This window comes from Acanthaster planci, linkage group LG15, assembly GCF_054643075.1.
Source record: "Acanthaster planci isolate LZ-2023a linkage group LG15, COTS_SCS, whole genome shotgun sequence".
Taxonomy (NCBI): domain Eukaryota; kingdom Metazoa; phylum Echinodermata; class Asteroidea; order Valvatida; family Acanthasteridae; genus Acanthaster; species Acanthaster planci.
Window position 1 is genome coordinate 1,615,536 of NC_141791.1, and position 19,656 is coordinate 1,635,191.

The following is a 19,656-nucleotide window of genomic DNA, read 5'->3' on the forward strand; positions in this document are numbered from 1 at the left end:
CACGATCTGATTTCCTCAAGCCAGCAGAAGGGCGGTTGGATTGAATATGTTGGGCTTTGTATTTATGAGGCTGAAAACAAGGCTGATTAACTTGGGTACAGGCGCTTGACGGGAAAAGCCAGACTTAATTGCGAGAGTCAGCAATTTGAATTTGAACTTTAAACATCAGCTTTTTTTTTTAGTATTATATATTCCCAGAGCACCTAAAGAGAATTCTGAATTTAATAGGTTATGAAACAGTTGCACTTTTTAGCTGAAAATGGTAACATTATCTCACCATATAGCACCGGTTGTATAGAATAAAACAGTTACAATGTATGACATGTACAAGTGCTTTTCTTCAGATGGAATAAGTACTTAACTAAAAAGTCAGTGTTTGTGGTGTTAAAATGACTTAATTTTAAAATTTGGCCGATAGAGTTTGCCTTAGACAAAAATCACATTCACCGGCCTGGGCAGTCCCGACAGAAAGTGGTCAAGACAACACTTACCATCGTTCACTTTGTTGATAAATTTGAAATGCATCAAGGACTGAACTGTGAAAGGTTTTTTCTCGGAAACAATCTTTCTAAAAGGGCCAAAATCTGAATGAATGAATTTGCTCACCTTGAGGATAGGCTCCCAGTCCATGATGGAGCTGCTCATGTACACCATGCCGTTGCGGGAGACCGTGGCCGGAGAAGCGTTGTCGATGTTGTGGGGCTCAAAGATGATCTTGCAGGTGGGCGCCATGGGGATGCGATCACCGTTGGCCAGAGTCAGGGTCTTGTTGTCGTCCAGGACGGAGTTGAGGTTCTCGATCCAGATGGCGTCCACGGGGCCGTCCAGGACAATCCAGATGTGCTCTCCCTGGGGAAGAGGGAAGGAGATGGCAGGAGGAAACAATAATAGTGGCGTCAACACATTAGAATGAGCAACAAATTTTCACAAACATTAACTTGCAATGAAATTCTCTGTTTCTGGTATTATCTGTAAAAGAATTCTGCAGTTGTAGCCATCCATCCGGCTGCCTCACCTTTTTGCCTTTGAGGGTCTTCCTCCAAAGTGTGGAGAAGATACCGTCTGTCCAGTCGTTAGTTGCTACATCCAGCCGGCCAAACATCTGAGGGGCGGTAATGGCCTTAGGGTTCATACGAAGCTCACGGTGGGGGGCGCCGCAGTCTGTCATGGCCTTCATCAAGCTGTGGATGCACTTGGTCTTGCCTGTCACAAATGGTCAGACAAATGTCATAAAATTAATAGTTTAAAAATGCCAAGTTAGTGGGAATCGAGACAGACAACTATGACCAAAAATCACAGAAAACGACTGGCCACTTGACAGAGCAATTTCATCTGCCGAGGTCTCACTGAGACGGTGGAAGCAGAGAATATGATCCAGCAAGATTATAAATGAAATGTCTTCCACACAAATTTGAAGCTCTGGGGGTTCTTCCTACTTACCAGCACCGCTGGGTCCCAGGGTCATCATTCCGTGACGCACACGCTGCGTCTCGTACAGTTGGATCAGTTTCAATATCCAAGGGGCATGATTAACCAGACCTGCTTCCGTCACCTTGAGGAAGAGAAGGGGGGAGAGTACAACAATATCAACAATTCTTCAGTCTGAAAGAATCCGAAGATTTTCCTTCCATAAAATGCAGGACCAGCCATACATCCCTTTCAATCCGATAGCTCTCAACTTAGAATAATGCACCTACAATAACACATACATCAACCTGTCAACTATTTAAACCCACTAAATGGTAACATTTCCTTGTACAGTCTCCAATAAACCAGCGATGACCATACCTAATTTCCAAACCCTCCCCCCATATAAAAAACTAATCAAGCTCCACAACCGCGAGGCCTACGGCATAGAATTGTTGCTTTAGTCATGATTGTACCTGTTTTTCGATGGCAGCCTCAATGTCTGGGTACCCAGCCTTGTCTAGCTGCATCCCTGGGAACAAGTCATCAATCAGAGATAGGAAGAGAGGCTCGTCTTCATCAACCTGAAAAGCACAATCCAACATTTATTACATTTTTAATCAAGAACTGAAAAAGTACCACAGGCAGAGGGAAGTTTTACTTTTGAAAAAACTTTGGACTACTTTTAAGTATCCATGTTATCTCTCCTTAAGTGGGGTTTTCATGTTTTAAAAACCGACAATTTATATAAATCTCTAAAGATTAACGTAATTTTCAAGACACATTAGCTCATCTCTTCTTACCAATTTGGACAGGTTCATGTCCCTGAGGACTCTCATGACAATTGTCGACTCGCTGTCTTGTGGGTTGAGACGCTTGAATGCTCCCAGAGTACGCAGCACAGACAGAATATTACGCAGACCGAAATCATAATGCACCTTTGGAGGACAAAAAGGAGGCAGGTGTAAAAATGTCATCTCCCAGCCAAGACAAATTTGAACAAGAAGGAAAATCTTTCTTTTAATTTTTAATATCTGAAGTACGAAGGTGTGACAACTATGGGTCTTAATATTCCAACACGGCAGTTTCCTGTTCATAAAGCATTAAAGCAATAGTTTAACCCTTGGGTAACTGTTTTCTATTCAACCTGTTACTATTTCACTCTATCCTAACAAAGTTTCATATGGCCTGTCAATAGTTAAGGCAATACCACTGTTAACTAGCTTCACAAATAAGTTTAAAAATAAAAAATTTCAAGTGGTATGATCACACCTGCTTGGTCAGCTGTTCCTCACACAGCTTATACAAGGTGTAGAATTTGCGGGCCAGAAGTACGTTGCCTTGGAAACCACAGCTGGCTAGCTTGACACGGATGATGATCTGTCTGTCAGGTACCATCATAGCCACAGTACGAAACTGAATCTTTAGGTTCTCTGGCAGCTCCTGACGGCCGGCGTAGCCAGGATTCTGGAAGAAAATTAATGATCATTGAACATTGAAAACGTGCTCTCTGGTTTTTGATAAATAATGCAGTATGCGTACTAAAGATGACAAAAAGAAACCATGTCAACTTTAACGACCCAATTTTTTTTAGCACTCAAAGAGGCAGATTTGGAGAATGTCCCACTACAACTTGAGCTCACCATAGTTAAGAAGATGCCAAATTCTGGGTCCATGTCCACATTGTCTCCATCGGTAAAGATGAAGCTGGGTTTACGTTCCTTCTTGCAAGTCAAGACGATGGCAATCTGTTGGGCTGCTACCGAAAGGACGGGCAGCTCGATACGGTTGAACTCGTCAAAGCAACCCCAGCTGCCAGACTGAGCCAAACCTGGGTGGGAGGTGGGAATGAGACGACAGGGATAGTGTTTATTGGGAAGAAAGAAATGCCAGGAAGATGGCGCAAAAATAACTTCAAACTTGACAAAACAAAATCAGTAATTGTTTTCTTGTGAAACACAACATCATATCAACGTCGAGTTTATACTCACTGGTTCTTTTAAGAACCACACCTCGTCCCAAAGAGATTGATTCCATGGTGTACCCACAAACCCATTTCTCATGTTTCATCCACCATGCAAAGCTTCAAATCTTACTTGACTTGCTACCCTCACCATGAAAAGCTTCAAAGCTCAGATCCACTAACCTTTGTAGATACGTCCCAGTCCCCTGAAGTCCATCTGATCCGAGCAGTTGAAGACCACCACATACTTGCCCAGGGCTTTGCCCATGTCCTTGGTGGTCTCTGTCTTGCCTGTACCGGCTGGGCCAGCAGGGGCACCGCCCATGCTCATACCCAAGGCCTGGGCTAGAGTGATGTAACATCTGAGGCAAGAATTCAAAAAACATGGCAATTAAATTCTATTTGACCTTCATGAAACAAGGACCAAATGTCCAAATAATCATCACAGCCCTAATGTACACTGTATGCCATTTTAGTTGGTACCCTGCTCTGGCTTGATAACCATTTTCTCTACCCAGCAATTTTCTGCATACAGCAATTCCACAATTTACCCCCGATTCCTCCTCAGATCAACTTAAGAGCCCAACTTTCCCTCCTGAGCAACCTGTGGTTACACCTTTCTCCACCAGATGTAAAAACCATCAACCAACCTGTCAGTCAGGGGAGTGATGACCAGTCTCTCTGTACAGCCCACTGGTTCCATCTGGTAGATGAAGTCCACGTCTGTGATGGAGATCATGCACTGGTCGGTGTCCTCGTTGTAGTAGAAACGCGACTGCTTTAGCCATTCAAAGTCAGTGGTGGACTTAACGTGCATGCGCACCTGTTATGAATTCAGTGATGTACATTTAAAAGTTTTAAGAAAAAGCAAGACTGTTGATGTTGTTGGCTTGAAACCAAGAACACAGGAAAACAAACAGACACTTACTTCTCCCTTATTCAAGTTAATATTATCCACTTAGCAAACACCTGTCAGACACAGAATTAAGATTTGTCTCTGTAAAATCATGTAAACTCAGTACAGGAGACAAACTCCAACTGACCAAGTCATCAAAGATATCTCTCTGATGGACGTGGATGGTGATGAGTGTCTCAAACTTGGTCCTCTCATACTTGGTGAGCTCCTGAGTGGTGACGTCAATCAGAACATTCAACAAATCCAGGAAGTACTGATTGGTAGTTGCCATAATCTGCAGTGAAAAAAAAAGCAATATGGTTGGTCAATCTTTAAAACACTATTGAAAATGCATTTCTGTAATCATTCGGTTGTGTACTAAGTTAATATTGATCCGTTAAATTCTCTTCAGTCAATTTACAAAAAGTATGGGTCAAGCTGAAAAAATTCCAAGAATCTGCTTACCTTTTTGTCTGAGCGAGCGTTCTTCAGTGCCTCCTCGCTGTCCCTGGTCCACAGCATCTGAAGGCCCAGCAGGCCGACCTGGGCTGGGTAGGTGTTTTGAAACTCAATCATCTTGAAGTTCTCCTTGTCGCTGATGGCCACACTGGCCGTGCGGATGATGCTGTGGATGGACTTGAAGGTGGTCTTCATCAGCTCGCCCAGCCACAGCTCCACGTTGCCCTGGGCCATGACCGGCTTGATCAGGTCGATCTTCTCGCTCTCCCGGGAGCTGACCGCCAGGATCTGGTCGTAGACCTTGTCATGGAATTCTGCCGACTTGATGTTGTCAAACAGGCCCTCAAGGTGGTTCTGGGTAAAGAGTAAGGAGAATGAAAAATTAAATCAAGAAGAAAATTCACGCGAAAAAGATCAATATTTTTTTTTTGAAAATAAATAGGTTATCAGTAAGTGTTTATTTTTTAAACTTTACAGCAGCGTCCACAACATCGTATGTCTGTGCTTATGTGTTTGTACTGTCCACACACCACACGTTTCTTTGTGTTGTGTGTAATAGAACAAAGTCTACATTACTCAAATATCAACCAGCTACTCACCTGGATGGTGTGAGAGTCAGAGGCCTGGCCAAGAATCTCCAGCAAGGCAGGGTCCGACACAAAGAAGAACCTGGGGAAGATGAGCCTCTTCTTCTCAAGGTAGCCAGTCAGGGACTTCTGGCAGATCTCCAGCTGCTCCAGGAGATGGGGGAGGAGCTGGCCCAGGGTGTCATCGCTGGTGCAGCACTGGACCACGTTGGAGTTCTCGTGGGATGTCTGCATGATCTTCACCCAGGACTTGTCAATGTTGGTGAAGCGTTTAGCTTCCTGTTGGCAAAGGGGGAAGATAACTGGTTACAATCAAAGACTGGAGGTTTGTCGGTAGAAGTGGTTAAGAGAATACATATAAACATCTTCATTTTAGTGTCTGACTGTAACTTGTTGACTTTTGTTCGAGGAGATAGGAAAACAGATAAGGAAGGGCAAAGTGCCCATCTTTGGGGTTTAAAATCAAAGTTGGTGAGTTTGAATAGTTCCCCAATAATTTCATCTTCTTTACCTGGGGTAGCTGCTTGGCAATGTCTCCGCCCACAAACACAGCCTCCAGGTAGATCCACAGGTTCTGCACCAACATCCAGTTCTCAATGATCTCCGTGGTGTTGGATAGCTTATGCACCCATTTCTGAATCTCAGGCTTGAAGGGGGCATTGTACCTGTTGGAAGTGGATTTGCCCATCAATCAATTAGCTATTTTAAAGACAATTTGAGATACCATGCAGCTTTGAGAACAAATCTACAATGCACAAGACACTGCGGGTGTTGGATCTGGTGATCTATCATGCACAATGGGCTTAATAATCAACTCAACAGCAAGAAGCGAAATGCTCCCAACACCAGGAGGTAAACTCTGAAAACTCATGAGCATGCTGAGCAGCAAACTCTACCAATCTGAAACTTAGTAGTAATCAAACCACTCACCGGTTACTCATGAGTGAGCCCAGGACCATCAAGCTGTCCTCCATCAGGGAGATGATTTCACCGGTGGAGTCTCCCTTCAACAGGAGTTCCCCGCGGGACTTGAATGGAGAGAACTGGAAATCCTGAACGCTCCAGTCATTGATGACTTGCTTCAGTTTGGCCTCGATGTCGCGCTCCTTGACAGCTGAGATGCAGATATCCTGGAAGACAGCAATTCAAAGAAGACCCAAAACAACTAATAAGATGGTGTCCTGTGATTCATTCATTTTATATCAATTCCTCATTTTGAGACCAGCGATTTTGGAAAGGCAAAAGTGCGGTACTAGAAGGTTTAAGCCGTCAAACCCTTCAAAAAAGAACCAGCAATGCTAAAGAGCACATCAATATTCAGGTTTTTTTAGGGTACCTCAATATCCTCCTTGTTCTCCAGCAAGGGGGCCATCATGATGTTCCTCAGGAGGAAGGTGTCCGACTCCACGTCAAAGGTGTGCTTGGTGCAGGTGGCAATGCGGTCCCAGTGCCTGGTCATCATGGCCTTGCTGGCCATCATCTCCAACAGCGGGCAGCACTCGCTGAAGTCATCAATCTTCTTCTTGAGCTCCAGGAAGGCCTGCCACTCCTTCAGGGCCTTAGGGAGCTTGCGGCACCTGGAAAGGGGCAGAGACGGAGGTCAATGTTGGATCATTCGAGGGAAAGTACAGGCAGCAGGAGAAAAATAAAACAGCAGTACATTTGAGGAACATTTCAGGCAAGAAATACAAGAATTGCTTGACAAAAGACAGGCTAACCGCTGTAACATCAAGGGCAATTTCAAGCTGTAATATCATTTTCTTGTAAAATCTGATTCCCTATCTTGCTAGGCCAATAAATGTGCTTCCAAGTAGCTTCCAGGTACTGGCTTTTTAAAATCTGTGCCAAATGAGTTGGTATTTGGGCCAATCTGCAGAAATTGCTGACATATAAAAATAATTATTTATCACCTAACAGGGACGCTGCATAAGGCTTCCCGGATACATCGACACTCTTTACAACTGATACAGATCCCTTTTCTGAGGACAGATCCAAAACTCTTACTTGTTTTGAAAGTCCAATAGTTCCTGGTTTATCTTCTCGATATCAACATCCACCCAGGGGATGTCGTAGTAGCCGTTGACGTTGTCAATGACGGCATTGTAGAGCTGGTAGAGCTTCTGCAGCAGGGCCAGCTCTCGCTTGATGCGCTGGATGTCCGGGTACTCGGTCACTGCCAGGCCAAAGAGCTCCTCCCCACCTGAGTAGGTGATGTACTTGCGCCAGATCTCGTCAAAGCGGGCCTGGAAGAGCTGCAGCCGGTCGCTAGCCTCGCTGGGTGCGATGCCCAGGACCATTGGACCCCTGGCAGATTAAAAGCTCAGCTTTTTCATTCTTGGAGGGAACCGTTTCATTTAAATGAAAGAGTGCACTACTGTGATCATTGGTTTCAGCAGACAGCAAGATTTTTTTCTGACTTCATAGAAACTCCAATGATTGGCAAGGCTTTTGAAAAAAAGACCAGACAATAAAATAATTGATATAGAATGAACAAAAATTATTTCAGAAAATGTGAAAGTGTGTCCTCACTTGTCAGTGTAGTCGTCCACAAAGTTGGTGACCTCTGTCTGGTAGTCTTCTACTAAGCTCAGCAGGTTGGCCTTGAAGCCTGGCTGGATCTTCAGCAAAGTCATCTGCACCTGTTGCATCTGTTGACAGGTGAACAAATTAACGAGGTTGGTCAAATATACAGCTGGAACGTGTTTGACAGCAATGCTGTATTCAAGTCCATCACGTGTCCATTCACAAGTCCAGTTGTAAGTAACAGGGTGAAGAATGACTAAAGAATGTTTTTGTCGCAGCTCATTTAAAAAGCTTCTAAATTGGCTCAAGACTGATTAACTTGTGATGGACTTGTAATGGACTAAAATACAACACTGTTTAACAGTGAGTGGATAAAAGTCAACCATGCTGAGGTTTTTTGTGACTGCAAGCTGGGTGGCATTTTTCAGTTTTTAATTTTGGGGAGGAGAAGTAGGAAGACAAGGAAAGGGAGAGCTTGAAACACAAACCTGGCCATTGAGATTCTTCCAGCTGTATGACAGACTGTCCACCTTCTCAGCATTCCCGTCCTGGAACAGCAGCTCATATCGGTTCAGCATGGCGAAAGACTCCTCGATGGGTCCGATGGTCATATCGATGCGGATCTCTGACTCCCGCACCTCCCCCAGGGCCGCCATGGCCCCCCGCACGTCATCTAGGTCGTTGATGGGACGGGCCAGGCGCTTCTGGAGGTTCTCGATGAAGTCGAAGATGTCAGTCATGTCGGCCGAGGCCTTGGCATTCAGGGCCTTACCAAAGGCCCACTTCCAGGCTTTGGTCTCAGCTATCAAGGCCTCTTTGAGTTTCTCCGTCAGGCAGATGACCGAGCCCACTCGGTAGCTAGCCGGACTCTCTTCGATGGTTACCTCAAGTCGCTAATCAATAAAAAAGCGCACCCCAACTCTCTGGATTATGTTGCCCTCTTGTAAAAGTTCAAATGAAGCTTGCATCTCATTTTTATTTTGGGGGGCATGTTTGTTATTAATCCTTCTCAATACATGTGCACACTGTTCTAATTCATTAGAAAGTTTCCAGCTGTCTGTGAGCTCTTGTTCCTGTTTTCTGTTAGTCCAAGGCATGTCACAAGCCTGGGGATCTAGAAGATCCTCCATATGTATTAACATTTTCAGCCTTGACACCTTTTTGGCGATTGCATCATCTGATTCATTTACTTTTATTTATTTATTGCGTATTCTATGCTTACATTTCTCATTTTGGTGAGGAAATAAATGTGTCAATTGAAGCTGTTTTAGTCTGAAAGCTTTGGACACCAGAATGCTTGCTAAAGAACGTCAGTAAATCAACAATAGCTTACCACAGCAGCTGTTTAATAAAGCTTTCTATTAAACACTACCCAGTGGGTAGACGCTTAATGGCACCGTTACTAAATTCGGCTGCATTATTTTGTTTGGTAGGAATGTGGCTCTGTTTAGACTAACAACTGACCATTAAATCTTATCTCACCTGGTAATACTTGATCTGAGCTTCGATCTCAGACAGCAGGGGCTTGCCTGCCATAAACTCAGTCACTTTGTCATCAGGTTCCTCATTCCACAACTCGCTGAACTCCTTGAAGCTGTCCAGGACCTAACAGATGGGATATAAATTAGACTCAAATACCTTCAACGGAATCGTGTGCGAGTTTAAAGTAGATGTGCTTTCAACGGGTGCTGAACTGTGTGTGGTAAATGTGCAGTGACTGGTGATTTGCGAGAACAAAGAGGAAATTATCAGTCTCAGATTTGATTGAGGTCTGAATCACCTCTTGGCACTCGGACTTGCTGTTGCCGATGATGTTGTTCAGCGTTATCACCACCTTCAGGACATCCTTGTGCTCACTGATAACCTTGTAGAGAGGTTTCTGAGCGACAGCCAACATACTGGGGACCTTGTCTGTATCCTTGTCATCTTTGGCCTCTTCCATCTCCTACAGAAAACGAGAAAAACTGTCAGTTTGGCCGGTAATTTGTTCAAAGCGGCCCTGTAAGTGTTGAGTTTACATGGGTGCTACATTGCAGGAACAAAAGAAAATACAATGCCGCTCTTCTGGAGGTATGGTAAGACACAACTGTATATTGCTGTTCAGTAATGTGGAGTGCTAAGTATCATCTGGTCAGTGTCAGTGCTGAGAGGTCATTACAGCAAAAATATAATATTTGAAAGTACTCTTGGGGCCTTGCTCTGTGTATGAAAGAAATCTTGTATTGAAACAGACTACATTTGTTTTACTTTTATTTATTAAAGTAGCTTTCTGGGAGTCAAGAAATTTTCTTGCTCGATTTCACATTTAAAAATAGTATTTTTCAATAATGACCTTTTAATGCAATTTTTCACAAAGGAACTTTTAGCACTGACACGACGGTATGTTGTACTAAATGTGTCACACGAACCAGCAAACTATTTCTGGCCAATCTCACCTTTATCGCAGCCTTCTGGCTGATGACGGTGTGGGACCACAGTGGGATATCTTGGGCCATCCTCAGGATAACCTGCACAGCCTTGTTGACCGTCTGCTGGACATCGTCCAGGCTGGGCCGCAGGACGATAGAGGGGATGGCCAGCACAATGTCGGCGGTGAAGAGCGGAACTTTGGCATCTTCGTTCTCCTGGGCCCCGTGGGTGTACTTGTTGGTGGAGGTCTGGAGTCGACGCTTGATGGCATCCAGTGACAGACGGGTGCCTGAAGTGGATAGACACACAGGTAGATACAGATAACGGGCTAATTTATGACAGGTGGTCACGTGAGACATTGTCAGCCTGCAAGATATACTTAAACCTATAAAGCTCTGCATGTAATACTGTGTAGCTGAAATGAAAATGGGACTTTGACTTCCATCAACAGTAGCAAAAACTATACCAACATCCCAGAAACACACCGACAACGCAGGTTCTTCATCGTCTAAGTCTGACAACGCACTTACACACCTACAGTGCAATTTGGAAAAAGACATAATCACTGAATTGAAATTCTTCCAACTACCTGTTGCAAAATTAAGTGGAAACAGGGTTTTGGAGCTTACACTTGATGAGAGCATCGGTGTTCCTCTGGCTGAAGCTTCCCACCATGGTAGAGAAGCAACAAGGCAGGCATTCTAGACAGCGTTTGTGCTTGGAGTCCGGGGTCAGGCATGGGTAGTGGTCGTACAGATTGCGACGCTCACTTTCTTTCAGGTTGTTCTTGAGGATGTCCACCAGGTCCTGAACGGCCTTCTCCACAGCCTGACTTTGTCTGGTTCCCAAACAAAGTGAGTTAAAATTTCAACTTTCTTGGATTCATCAACAACACTGCCATGTATTGCAATACATAATTGCCTACGACAGAGGTTAAACTTGTTTTCTCTTTTTTGTTAGATTACGCTTCAATCAGAATTTCAAAGATTCCAGAGAGAATGTGTTAGTGTTTATCGATCTTGCATTAGAGTGTACATCTGTATTATACCTTGACAGCTGCTCACAAGCCTCCTTGCAGGTCTTCTCCGTGCTGGCCAAGAAGTCCTTGGTGGAGGTAGGCTCTGATTCGGGCAAGGCACAGAGAGCCGTGCAGGACATGTCCTTCAGGACCTGGTCAATACGGCAGTCCAGTAAATCCGAGATCTGCTTGGTCAAGTGCTCTAGGAAACCCAGCTCCTTGTAGGTACTGGAGATATCTGGAAGGTAAAGAGGGAGACAATGGTATGACGAATTGGCACAAGTATTGACCAGCACTTGTTGATGGCTATGACGAATTGGCACAAGTATTGACCAGCATTTGTTGACGGCTATGACGAATTGCCACAAGTATTGACCAGCATTTGTTGATGGCTATGACAAATTGCCACAAGTATTGACCAGCATTTGTTGACGGCTATGACGAATTGCCACAAGTATTGACCAGCACTTGTTGATGGCTATGACGAATTGGCACAAGTATTGACCAGCACTTGTTGATGGCTATGACGAATTGGCACAAGTATTGACCAGCACTTGTTGATGGCTATGACGAATTGGCACAAGTATTGACCAGCACTTGTTGATGGCTATGACGAATTGGCACAAGTATTGACCAGCACTTGTTGATGGCTAGTTAATTTTGATACATGAGGAAATAAATACTGAAGTTTTTTCTGAAGAGCTGAAAAACTTTACAGAAAATACCTATCAAATCAACTGATTGTAATGGGAAAAGTAACAAAAATATAAAATCTATGTAGTGTTATCAGAAACTGCAAAGTTAATTTAAAGGTTTAAAGGTTGGTTATGCTTGTCGCGGTATTCAGTAACGGAAATCTGTGAAAGAAAGCACAGAGTTTGACAGTTAACTATATCTATGGCAATGTGATTGTCAATTTGAAAAAATTGTAACTTCCCAAGGCAGCAGTTGCTTACATTGATCCAGGCTCAGAGAGGTCCAGTTGAGGCTGGTCAGGCCAGGCTTAAGGGCATCCTCTACGCGACGTCTGAAGGGAGACATCAGTGGCAGCACCAGGTTGGGGATGGTGGCCACGATACGGTCATACTCCTGCAGCAGCTCAACAAGCCTGTTAGGAGCAACAACATTCAAAGCTCTCAATGATTCTCTCTAAGTTACTGCAAAAAAGCCAGAACAATGGGTCATAAGGACAGTCAGACTGGAGTAGTGGGGCTTTCTGCAGATGACTTAGGTTCAAATCCTACCCGAAGGATCACATGGATTGAGTTTGTCACATCTTGGCTAATCCAGTTGATTTCCTCTGAACTATGTCCCTTTAACAATAACAGTTATCTACTTTTGTAAAAGGAGTTAAATATCAGCTTCAACAATGCAGCATCAAGAAGAATGGACCTGAAACTAAGGTCATGATTTGGGCAAGCAACTCTTACGCGATGTAGTTGGCCTTGATCTCAGATTCCTTGAGAATCAGCACTCCGGCAGCCTCGGGGATCTCTAGGTTCATCTTGCTGAGGTACTTGGCCTCAGTGATCAGCTCCAGGACCTGGGGATCAAAGTTCACAAAGAGCTCCTTGGTCTCCGGGTGCCGCACCAGCAGAGAAGAGTTCAGGCCAGAGCGGATGGTGTCTACGGCGCGGAACCAGCCTCGGTGGTACAGAAGCTGGAACAAAGTACAAATAGGGAGGATCGTTATTCATTGATGAGGTTTTATTTTTTTAAGTGATTCTTTCATGTCTGATTTGTTTCTTGCTGAGGCCATTGTGTAGGTTGGGTTTTCATTCCTGACAAATTTCATTGTTGAATGAAAGATTTTTTTACCTCGTACTCCAACAGCACTGCAGCCATCTTGTTGAAGTTTCGAATGATCTTTTTTGCTTCTTGAGTCTGCAGGTAGACATGAACGATACGGAAAAAAAATTGAACATGAAAACAAAACAAAAGGACAGAAACAATACAGGGTTTCATATCAGCCGAACACTATATGACTTATTAATTATTAAGTGTTTGGCAATGAAATCTGAAAGGTTTAAAACAAAACTAAGGGTTGACTATGAATGCTTCGGTGCACATTAAATCAAGACCTGACACAGCACTGCTGTCTTAGGAATGCAAGGTTTGCTTTCACACCCATCATTCCAACATATACCATCAGCATCAAGGACCCCTCACTTCTAAGCTCTTAGGAGCAAGCCATCCGGCACCCACCCTAAGAATCTCCGGCTTCTTCTTGAAGGCTCTCATGGGCGTGTCGATCTTCCGGTACAGCTGCCGTGCCCAGCTGATCTTGCCGGCCACCGGCGGCATGTTGCGGATCACCGGCGGGTCATCCTTCCCCTTCTGGTAGAGCTTGCGGACGGTCTCCAGGTCGCGGCCGTAGTTGGTCAGCACCTTCATGTACTTGTCCGTCAGGTTCAAGTGGGAGCTGGAGATCTTCTCAAACTTGGTGAGGAGGTCCAGGGCCTTGTCGGTCTGTTGGTTGAGATGGGTCAAATCATTGACAAACCAAAACCTCACAATAGTATCTTTCACAGGTTCAATGTCAAATGTTGTAGTCGAGACATCACAAGACATTCATAAGACCTGTCACAAGTAACAGGGTGGACAATGACAAAGGAACGCTTTTGTTGCATTTGATTTGAATAGCTTGTGACTTAAATTCAGACTGGAGGTCTTGTGTTGGTCTTGCGATGGTCTGAAGAGGTCTTGATATGTGTAAATGTATACGTTAGAGCTTCAACTGAAAATTGAATTATGAAGTGAATGGAGGGTCAGTTAAGTGGTTTCAGTGTTTTTTAACTCCAGTGACTGTAGACTTACAGTTAGGGGTTTATCAAACCAGGAGTCCACGAAGCCTTGTAGTTGGGCATGTACGCTGTCCATCTGGGACCTGAACTCCAAGTAGTCAATGTCAAACTGCAGGGGAAAAAAAAAGGACGAGGCTGAAGATGACAATCTACAAAATATTACTGTGAAAAATATCAGAACAGTTTAACAGGTAAAAATGTAGTTCCTTTAGGGTGTCCTGAATGTAGCTGGTTTTTGCTGCTATGAGCCCCAAGCTGCACCAAGAGAGAGCACCATTTTCCTAGAAATGGAGGCTCCTTTGGTCAAAACTGTACTTGGCTGGTTCACAAAGGACTATTAAATTCACGCCTCACAGGTGTGTTGCTACCAGCAAAATGAACACTCCCAACCAACATGGCTCTTTTCAACCAACGAGGGGGTGCTTATGCTCAAGGCGGATTAATGTCCCTATTTACATTTTCTTTCAGTACCCAACACAGGTCCATCCGATGTACACTCTGCTACTGAACTCACTTCTCCTTTACGGTGGTCGAGGACATCGTAGCTCTTCTTCTTGTAGGTGCTGGTGATGCCCTGGAAGCGGATGAAGATGGACTCGATGCCTTCAATCTTGACCTCTCCCAAAGAGCTCATGCTCTCCATGGTGTTAACCATGTCGGCGATGCGTTCAAGGCGCTTGCAGAAGGTGTCAAATTTGCCAAAGATGTAGTTCTCACTGTGAACACAGGAAAACAGCTTCCAGTTGAAAACATCAAAAATCTGTGGCCCACAAGTAACTACAGCCCCAAGCACTATTTCATGGCATGGTTGAGTTAATGCTTGCACATGTATAGAGTTATCAATTAGTTAAGCAAATATTTCCTCCGAAGTAAACGTGCCTTTTGCCATGCTTACTGTCTCCAGGTAATACACAGGAGCCCCTCTAAGCATAAAAACCATGTGCTTGGCACGACCATGATATTGGGCCCTGTTGTTCTTCACTAATATCCAATGTAGCCTTACTAAATCATTAGAGAATGACTTCACATGCAGTGCAGCCTTGTGAGTTAAACAGTTCCCAGCTACACAGAGCTCCCCCAGACATACACAGAGGGGGAAGAGAGCAAGGGCAACTCACCTGAACTCAAACTGCCTCTCCTCCGGTGTCTCCTTCAGCTTCTCCTTGGTCTTGTGGAAGCACTTCTGATACTCCTCATTCAGATAGATGCAGTCGTTCAGTCTCTTCAGCAGATCAGATCTGCGACCACCAAAGGCAAGAACACCTAAGTCAATCTTCAAGTTCACAACTCAAAATTCTGGAATTGTCATCAATTTACATCTTCCATGCACCTGTTACTCTCAGCTCTGAAGTCTATATGCTGCCTAGTATCTTCTTCTATTTTTGCTCAAAATTAAGGAAACTGAATGAAATTTAATGTAACACCTTTAATAAAAGAATGGCTTTAAAATGGGTAGGTTGGACACCCCCCCCCAACAGAGATCTGAACAAGTCAACAGCCTGCAGATCAAATGGATATTTCATTACATGGCCGAATAGTTTAAACAGGATTTGGAAGTCCACAGGAAATCATGCAAGAGAATATAGGCCGTATCAAAGACAAGACAGACCTCAGCTGAACAGCATACACTCAGATGATGATCAGTAATGTACAATGCTTGATACTAGCCACTACAACCAGCATGCATGCACCTTAAAAACCACCTCACTGGCACTGTGGCTACATTACAATTATTCCTGCACAGCCTTGATGTGACGATCTCATACCATGTTTCAGTTATTAGGCTACGGCTAGCCAGAACACACCTGTATATTGGAAAATGAACTTAGCCACTAAGCAAGCTACTCCTACAGACCTGTATCATGATGCTGCCATGTTTGTCTAATTCCATGTAGCCCCTCTGGCGAAAGTAATACAACTTCACATATTGATAAAAGGGAACAGACTATTTTCCCTTCCAGCCTCAGTTTGGTTACATCGCTTTGAATGGCAGAAAAGCAAGACGGCTGCCCAATGAGAGAACTCTTCACTTGATGCTCTGCTGCCAGCTACAGCCAAGTGATTCAGACATACATGGTCTTACCTCTCCAGCTCCCATATCTTGCTGGCGTCACGGTTGATGTAAGCCTTGCAGGTGGTGATCATCTGATTGGTCACCTTGACGAAGAGCGAGGTCATCCTCTCGGAGGTGTTGTAGTAGCGGGATATGCTGTGGATCATACGGATGGCGTTCATCAGACTTGGAATGTGCTCCACCATGACGCACTGAAGGGAACCAAAATACAGAATTGTAACCTTTGAACTAGAAAGCATTCATTCCTGTTCAAAGATATACAACTTGCTGAAGATTTCATCATTTTTCTTTTTAAATTTAAAATCCATACCCATGATCTATAACAGCTGAGTAAGAACCCAACATGAGAAACCTATCAACGTCCTCTAAATCAATTTAGCCACAAATAAAAGCATTGAAGAATGAAGCTGCCGAAATCACTAAGCATAAACAATAAGCAGGTGTTCCTCAATGACTGTATCAAACGCTGACAATACATCTCCAACTTGGCACAGCTACTTACTGGATCACACTTGACAAGAGGTCCAAAGAACTTGTCCAAGGTGTACAGATATTTAACGTTGTCCTTGGCTTCATTGGCTGCATCTGTAATACGTATGTCCTGAAGAGGGATAGAACAAAACAACGTGAGTTAGAGCTGGAAAAAGATCTACGCTGAGCTGTGTAATCAAATTACCAGTTCTGTGGCAATGTACCAATTACCAAAAGCCTGTCCAAAAGTTATGGCTACAGCTGCCAATAGCACACGAATAAATGGAAGCCAGTGACTCTTGGCTGTGGCTACTTCCCATACATTTGTGTGCTGGTTTTGGTTTCTATGACATGGTCATGACTCTTTCCCTCTAAAAACAAGATTCCAGGACACCCTTTTCCCCCTATTAAAGTTTCCAGGACTCTTTCAGGCCTTTCCAAGCCTTTTTCCAGGATTTTTCCTGGGAACAGCGTGAAAGGAGAAATACTCACCAGTTCCTTCCAATGCTTGAGCACCTTGGACTTGGCGGCGTGCAGCACCCCCACCACGGCCTTGCAGCGGGGACTCTTGATCTGCTCCAGGAGGCTGTTGAACTTGGCCATGCGCTTCTTCCAGTGGTCGAGCTCAGCCGCCGGCCCGATGTCGTCAGCCTCCTTACGCATCTGCTCGCTCTGGGCCAGGACCTGCTCGATCTGCTTGGCCCACTGAAGGATCAGTTCCTCTAGTTTCTCCACAGTATCAGGAACGGAAGCTTTGGACAACCAAAAAATTGATTGAATAATCAAATTCCAGAATCCATTCAAGTTGGCTTTGCATATTTTTAAAGGATACATACATTAATTGTGAAGGAGACTAAGCAAAAAGGTAAGCACATTCTGCCCAAAATGGAGCAAATATAACTCTAAATGAAAACTTACTTTCTAAAATAATGAAATATTACTTTCTAAAATATTTGTCGTGAATTTTGGAAGCACTGCAACTAACATTGTTGAAAACTGTACACAACACACAGTGTGTGTAACACAAGTGATGATACCTTCTATGAAAGTTATATAAACATTCCTCCTTCAAATTTTGGGACTTAAGGTTTCTTCACATTCCTACTGTCCGCTATAAAATTCCTAAAAGATTTTCTTACCAGCCTGCTGGAAGTCGCTGGCCGTCTTAAGTGAATCCAGCATGGATTCCAGGTGCTCATGTTCACACAACTGAACCTTGCCTTCCATGTTGCCCTTGGCGATGGACAGACTATTGATGAAGCGATCCAGCTGGTCCAGGAAGTCTGATATCTGCCCGTTGTCTTTGATTTCTCCCCAGCTCTGGGAAAAAGAGGATTCCTATTCTTACCCTGTCACAAAAATCTAACCTTTGGACTTGTGAGCCACTGGAAAATGTATCACCAGTGAGTATGGCAATTTAAAGCTGGCAAGAAAATCAACAACATGGTCCACGTTTCAGTTTCAATTTTTTAATTTCTACTCATTTTGGAAAAATTATGAACAGAGGTATCAAAATTGATGGGTCTGTATGTAAACTGAAAATTAGCTCTCGTTTATCTCTACCTATTCACTGTCCGTTAGTTTTGGTCATTAAAATCGCCAGGAGACAGCAGAGTTTGAAAGAAGATAAGGACAAAGAAATCAATTTCATAAAAATCTGGATGCTTCTAAATTTAATTCCTTGAGTCCTTTCTTGTAGTCAAAATGCAAGTTCAAAACGCCAGAATAACTGAAGTAAACAGCTCACGTCTTGAGTTTTCAGTGCTGGCACCATGACTTTTTTCAAGAGAGTCTGCAGTCCATCGAGGATCTTGCCGCCCGAGGCATCCATCATGCCAAAGTTGACCTCCTGGGCTACGTTCTGGACGGTCAAGGGCTTGGAGGTGGTGCGGATGAAGAAGTAGCACATGCCGTTCAGACCCTCGGAGGTGCCTGTGGTCAGGAAGAGGCGCTTCTGCAAGGGCTGATGAGTAGCAATGCTGGAGGTGTCTGTCAGCGAGAAATCATTTTATCTGTGAGTACACAGCAACGCTACTGAAAGACTTCTTCTGTTACTGAGTGAAGCGTACCTGTCCTGCGTGGAGGTTAGCTACATACCTGTTCTGGAATACAATGTATCTCTGGAGGCTGCTTCCTGGTAGTAGAACATCAGCTTACGAGGACCATTGTTGGAAAAGAAATCCTCAATCAGATCGAACTGATAAAAGTAGAGAAAACCAACACAGTTAAGAAATTTTTAAAAAGCACTTATATAATACAGGCTGACAACAAGAGGAAATTCTGAAGAAAAAGGAGCATCTGAAGACACTTGAAGGACACTTTGACAAAGATTTCTAATCAATACAGGTTAAGGTTTCAGTACAAGGCCTCCTCATGCTCAAGTCATCAAGGAACAAATGCTTTGATTAATGATCTAGTATTTTTTAGCAGGTCACCTAACTACTCTTCAGGATTTCTTCTTACAGAGTATACCTTGTCATCACTGAGGAGATAATCCTCCACTTGGGTGATCTCGATGCCGATGGCTTCAGCGAGCTGCAAGAATAAATTCAGTGGGAGAAACACATGACAGTCACAGGTAATACGAGTAGCATATATCATATGCTATCCTTGATCAAGGGTGACATTGAAACCTGCTTTGATTGCTGGTACAAAACACGACAATTACCCCCTAGAGTTATACAGCACACCAGACCTGGTCAGAAACAACACCAGCTGTTGGTAGCTCATGTTCAGTTTGCCAAAGAAAGGAAGGGCAAACAATGTTTCTTATACAGATTTCAGGTTGGTCAATCCGGGTGATTCATAATAGCGTGCCTCCAAGAGTTTTCAATGCGTTGGCCAATGACAATGCGTGAAATTTGCCGACCATTTCCAAACGCACATTGTGATTGGCCACACATTGCAAACTCTTGGAGGCGCACTACTGTGAAACGTCCGTATTGATTCATGGTCCGGTAGATCACTCCTAATTACCTTGCCAAAGAGAAACTGATGTCTGGAATCCATCTGTAGGTAACAGACAAGAAGAGTGAATTATCAATAC

General features: G+C 43.9%; 1 protein-coding gene across 4 annotated transcripts in view; it reads right to left on the reverse strand.

The window, feature by feature from the left end:
* Positions 1–19,656, reverse strand: part of LOC110974415 (dynein axonemal heavy chain 5-like) — a 46,327-nt gene that overhangs the window by 22,150 nt on the left and 4,521 nt on the right. For all 4 annotated transcript variants that reach the window (XM_022226030.2, XM_022226027.2, XM_022226028.2 and 1 more), the window contains 38 exons: positions 19,587–19,619; positions 19,083–19,145; positions 18,708–18,807; positions 18,358–18,599; positions 17,750–17,930; positions 17,103–17,362; positions 16,642–16,740; positions 16,149–16,330; positions 15,184–15,303; positions 14,580–14,781; positions 14,079–14,174; positions 13,467–13,730; positions 13,080–13,145; positions 12,692–12,921; positions 12,218–12,369; positions 11,292–11,499; positions 10,873–11,081; positions 10,270–10,532; positions 9,615–9,779; positions 9,317–9,439; positions 8,323–8,727; positions 7,841–7,959; positions 7,316–7,615; positions 6,648–6,888; positions 6,242–6,441; positions 5,823–5,976; positions 5,324–5,590; positions 4,731–5,078; positions 4,414–4,560; positions 4,021–4,193; positions 3,554–3,732; positions 3,051–3,238; positions 2,680–2,874; positions 2,211–2,345; positions 1,884–1,991; positions 1,441–1,552; positions 1,016–1,203; positions 607–849 (listed from right to left, as the gene is read on the reverse strand). In XM_022226030.2, the coding sequence (XP_022081722.2) occupies positions 607–849; positions 1,016–1,203; positions 1,441–1,552; positions 1,884–1,991; positions 2,211–2,345; positions 2,680–2,874; positions 3,051–3,238; positions 3,554–3,732; positions 4,021–4,193; positions 4,414–4,560; positions 4,731–5,078; positions 5,324–5,590; positions 5,823–5,976; positions 6,242–6,441; positions 6,648–6,888; positions 7,316–7,615; positions 7,841–7,959; positions 8,323–8,727; positions 9,317–9,439; positions 9,615–9,779; positions 10,270–10,532; positions 10,873–11,081; positions 11,292–11,499; positions 12,218–12,369; positions 12,692–12,921; positions 13,080–13,145; positions 13,467–13,730; positions 14,079–14,174; positions 14,580–14,781; positions 15,184–15,303; positions 16,149–16,330; positions 16,642–16,740; positions 17,103–17,362; positions 17,750–17,930; positions 18,358–18,599; positions 18,708–18,807; positions 19,083–19,145; positions 19,587–19,619 (6,960 nt within the window). The remainder of the gene's footprint in view (positions 1–606; positions 850–1,015; positions 1,204–1,440; positions 1,553–1,883; positions 1,992–2,210; positions 2,346–2,679; positions 2,875–3,050; positions 3,239–3,553; positions 3,733–4,020; positions 4,194–4,413; positions 4,561–4,730; positions 5,079–5,323; positions 5,591–5,822; positions 5,977–6,241; positions 6,442–6,647; positions 6,889–7,315; positions 7,616–7,840; positions 7,960–8,322; positions 8,728–9,316; positions 9,440–9,614; positions 9,780–10,269; positions 10,533–10,872; positions 11,082–11,291; positions 11,500–12,217; positions 12,370–12,691; positions 12,922–13,079; positions 13,146–13,466; positions 13,731–14,078; positions 14,175–14,579; positions 14,782–15,183; positions 15,304–16,148; positions 16,331–16,641; positions 16,741–17,102; positions 17,363–17,749; positions 17,931–18,357; positions 18,600–18,707; positions 18,808–19,082; positions 19,146–19,586; positions 19,620–19,656) is intronic.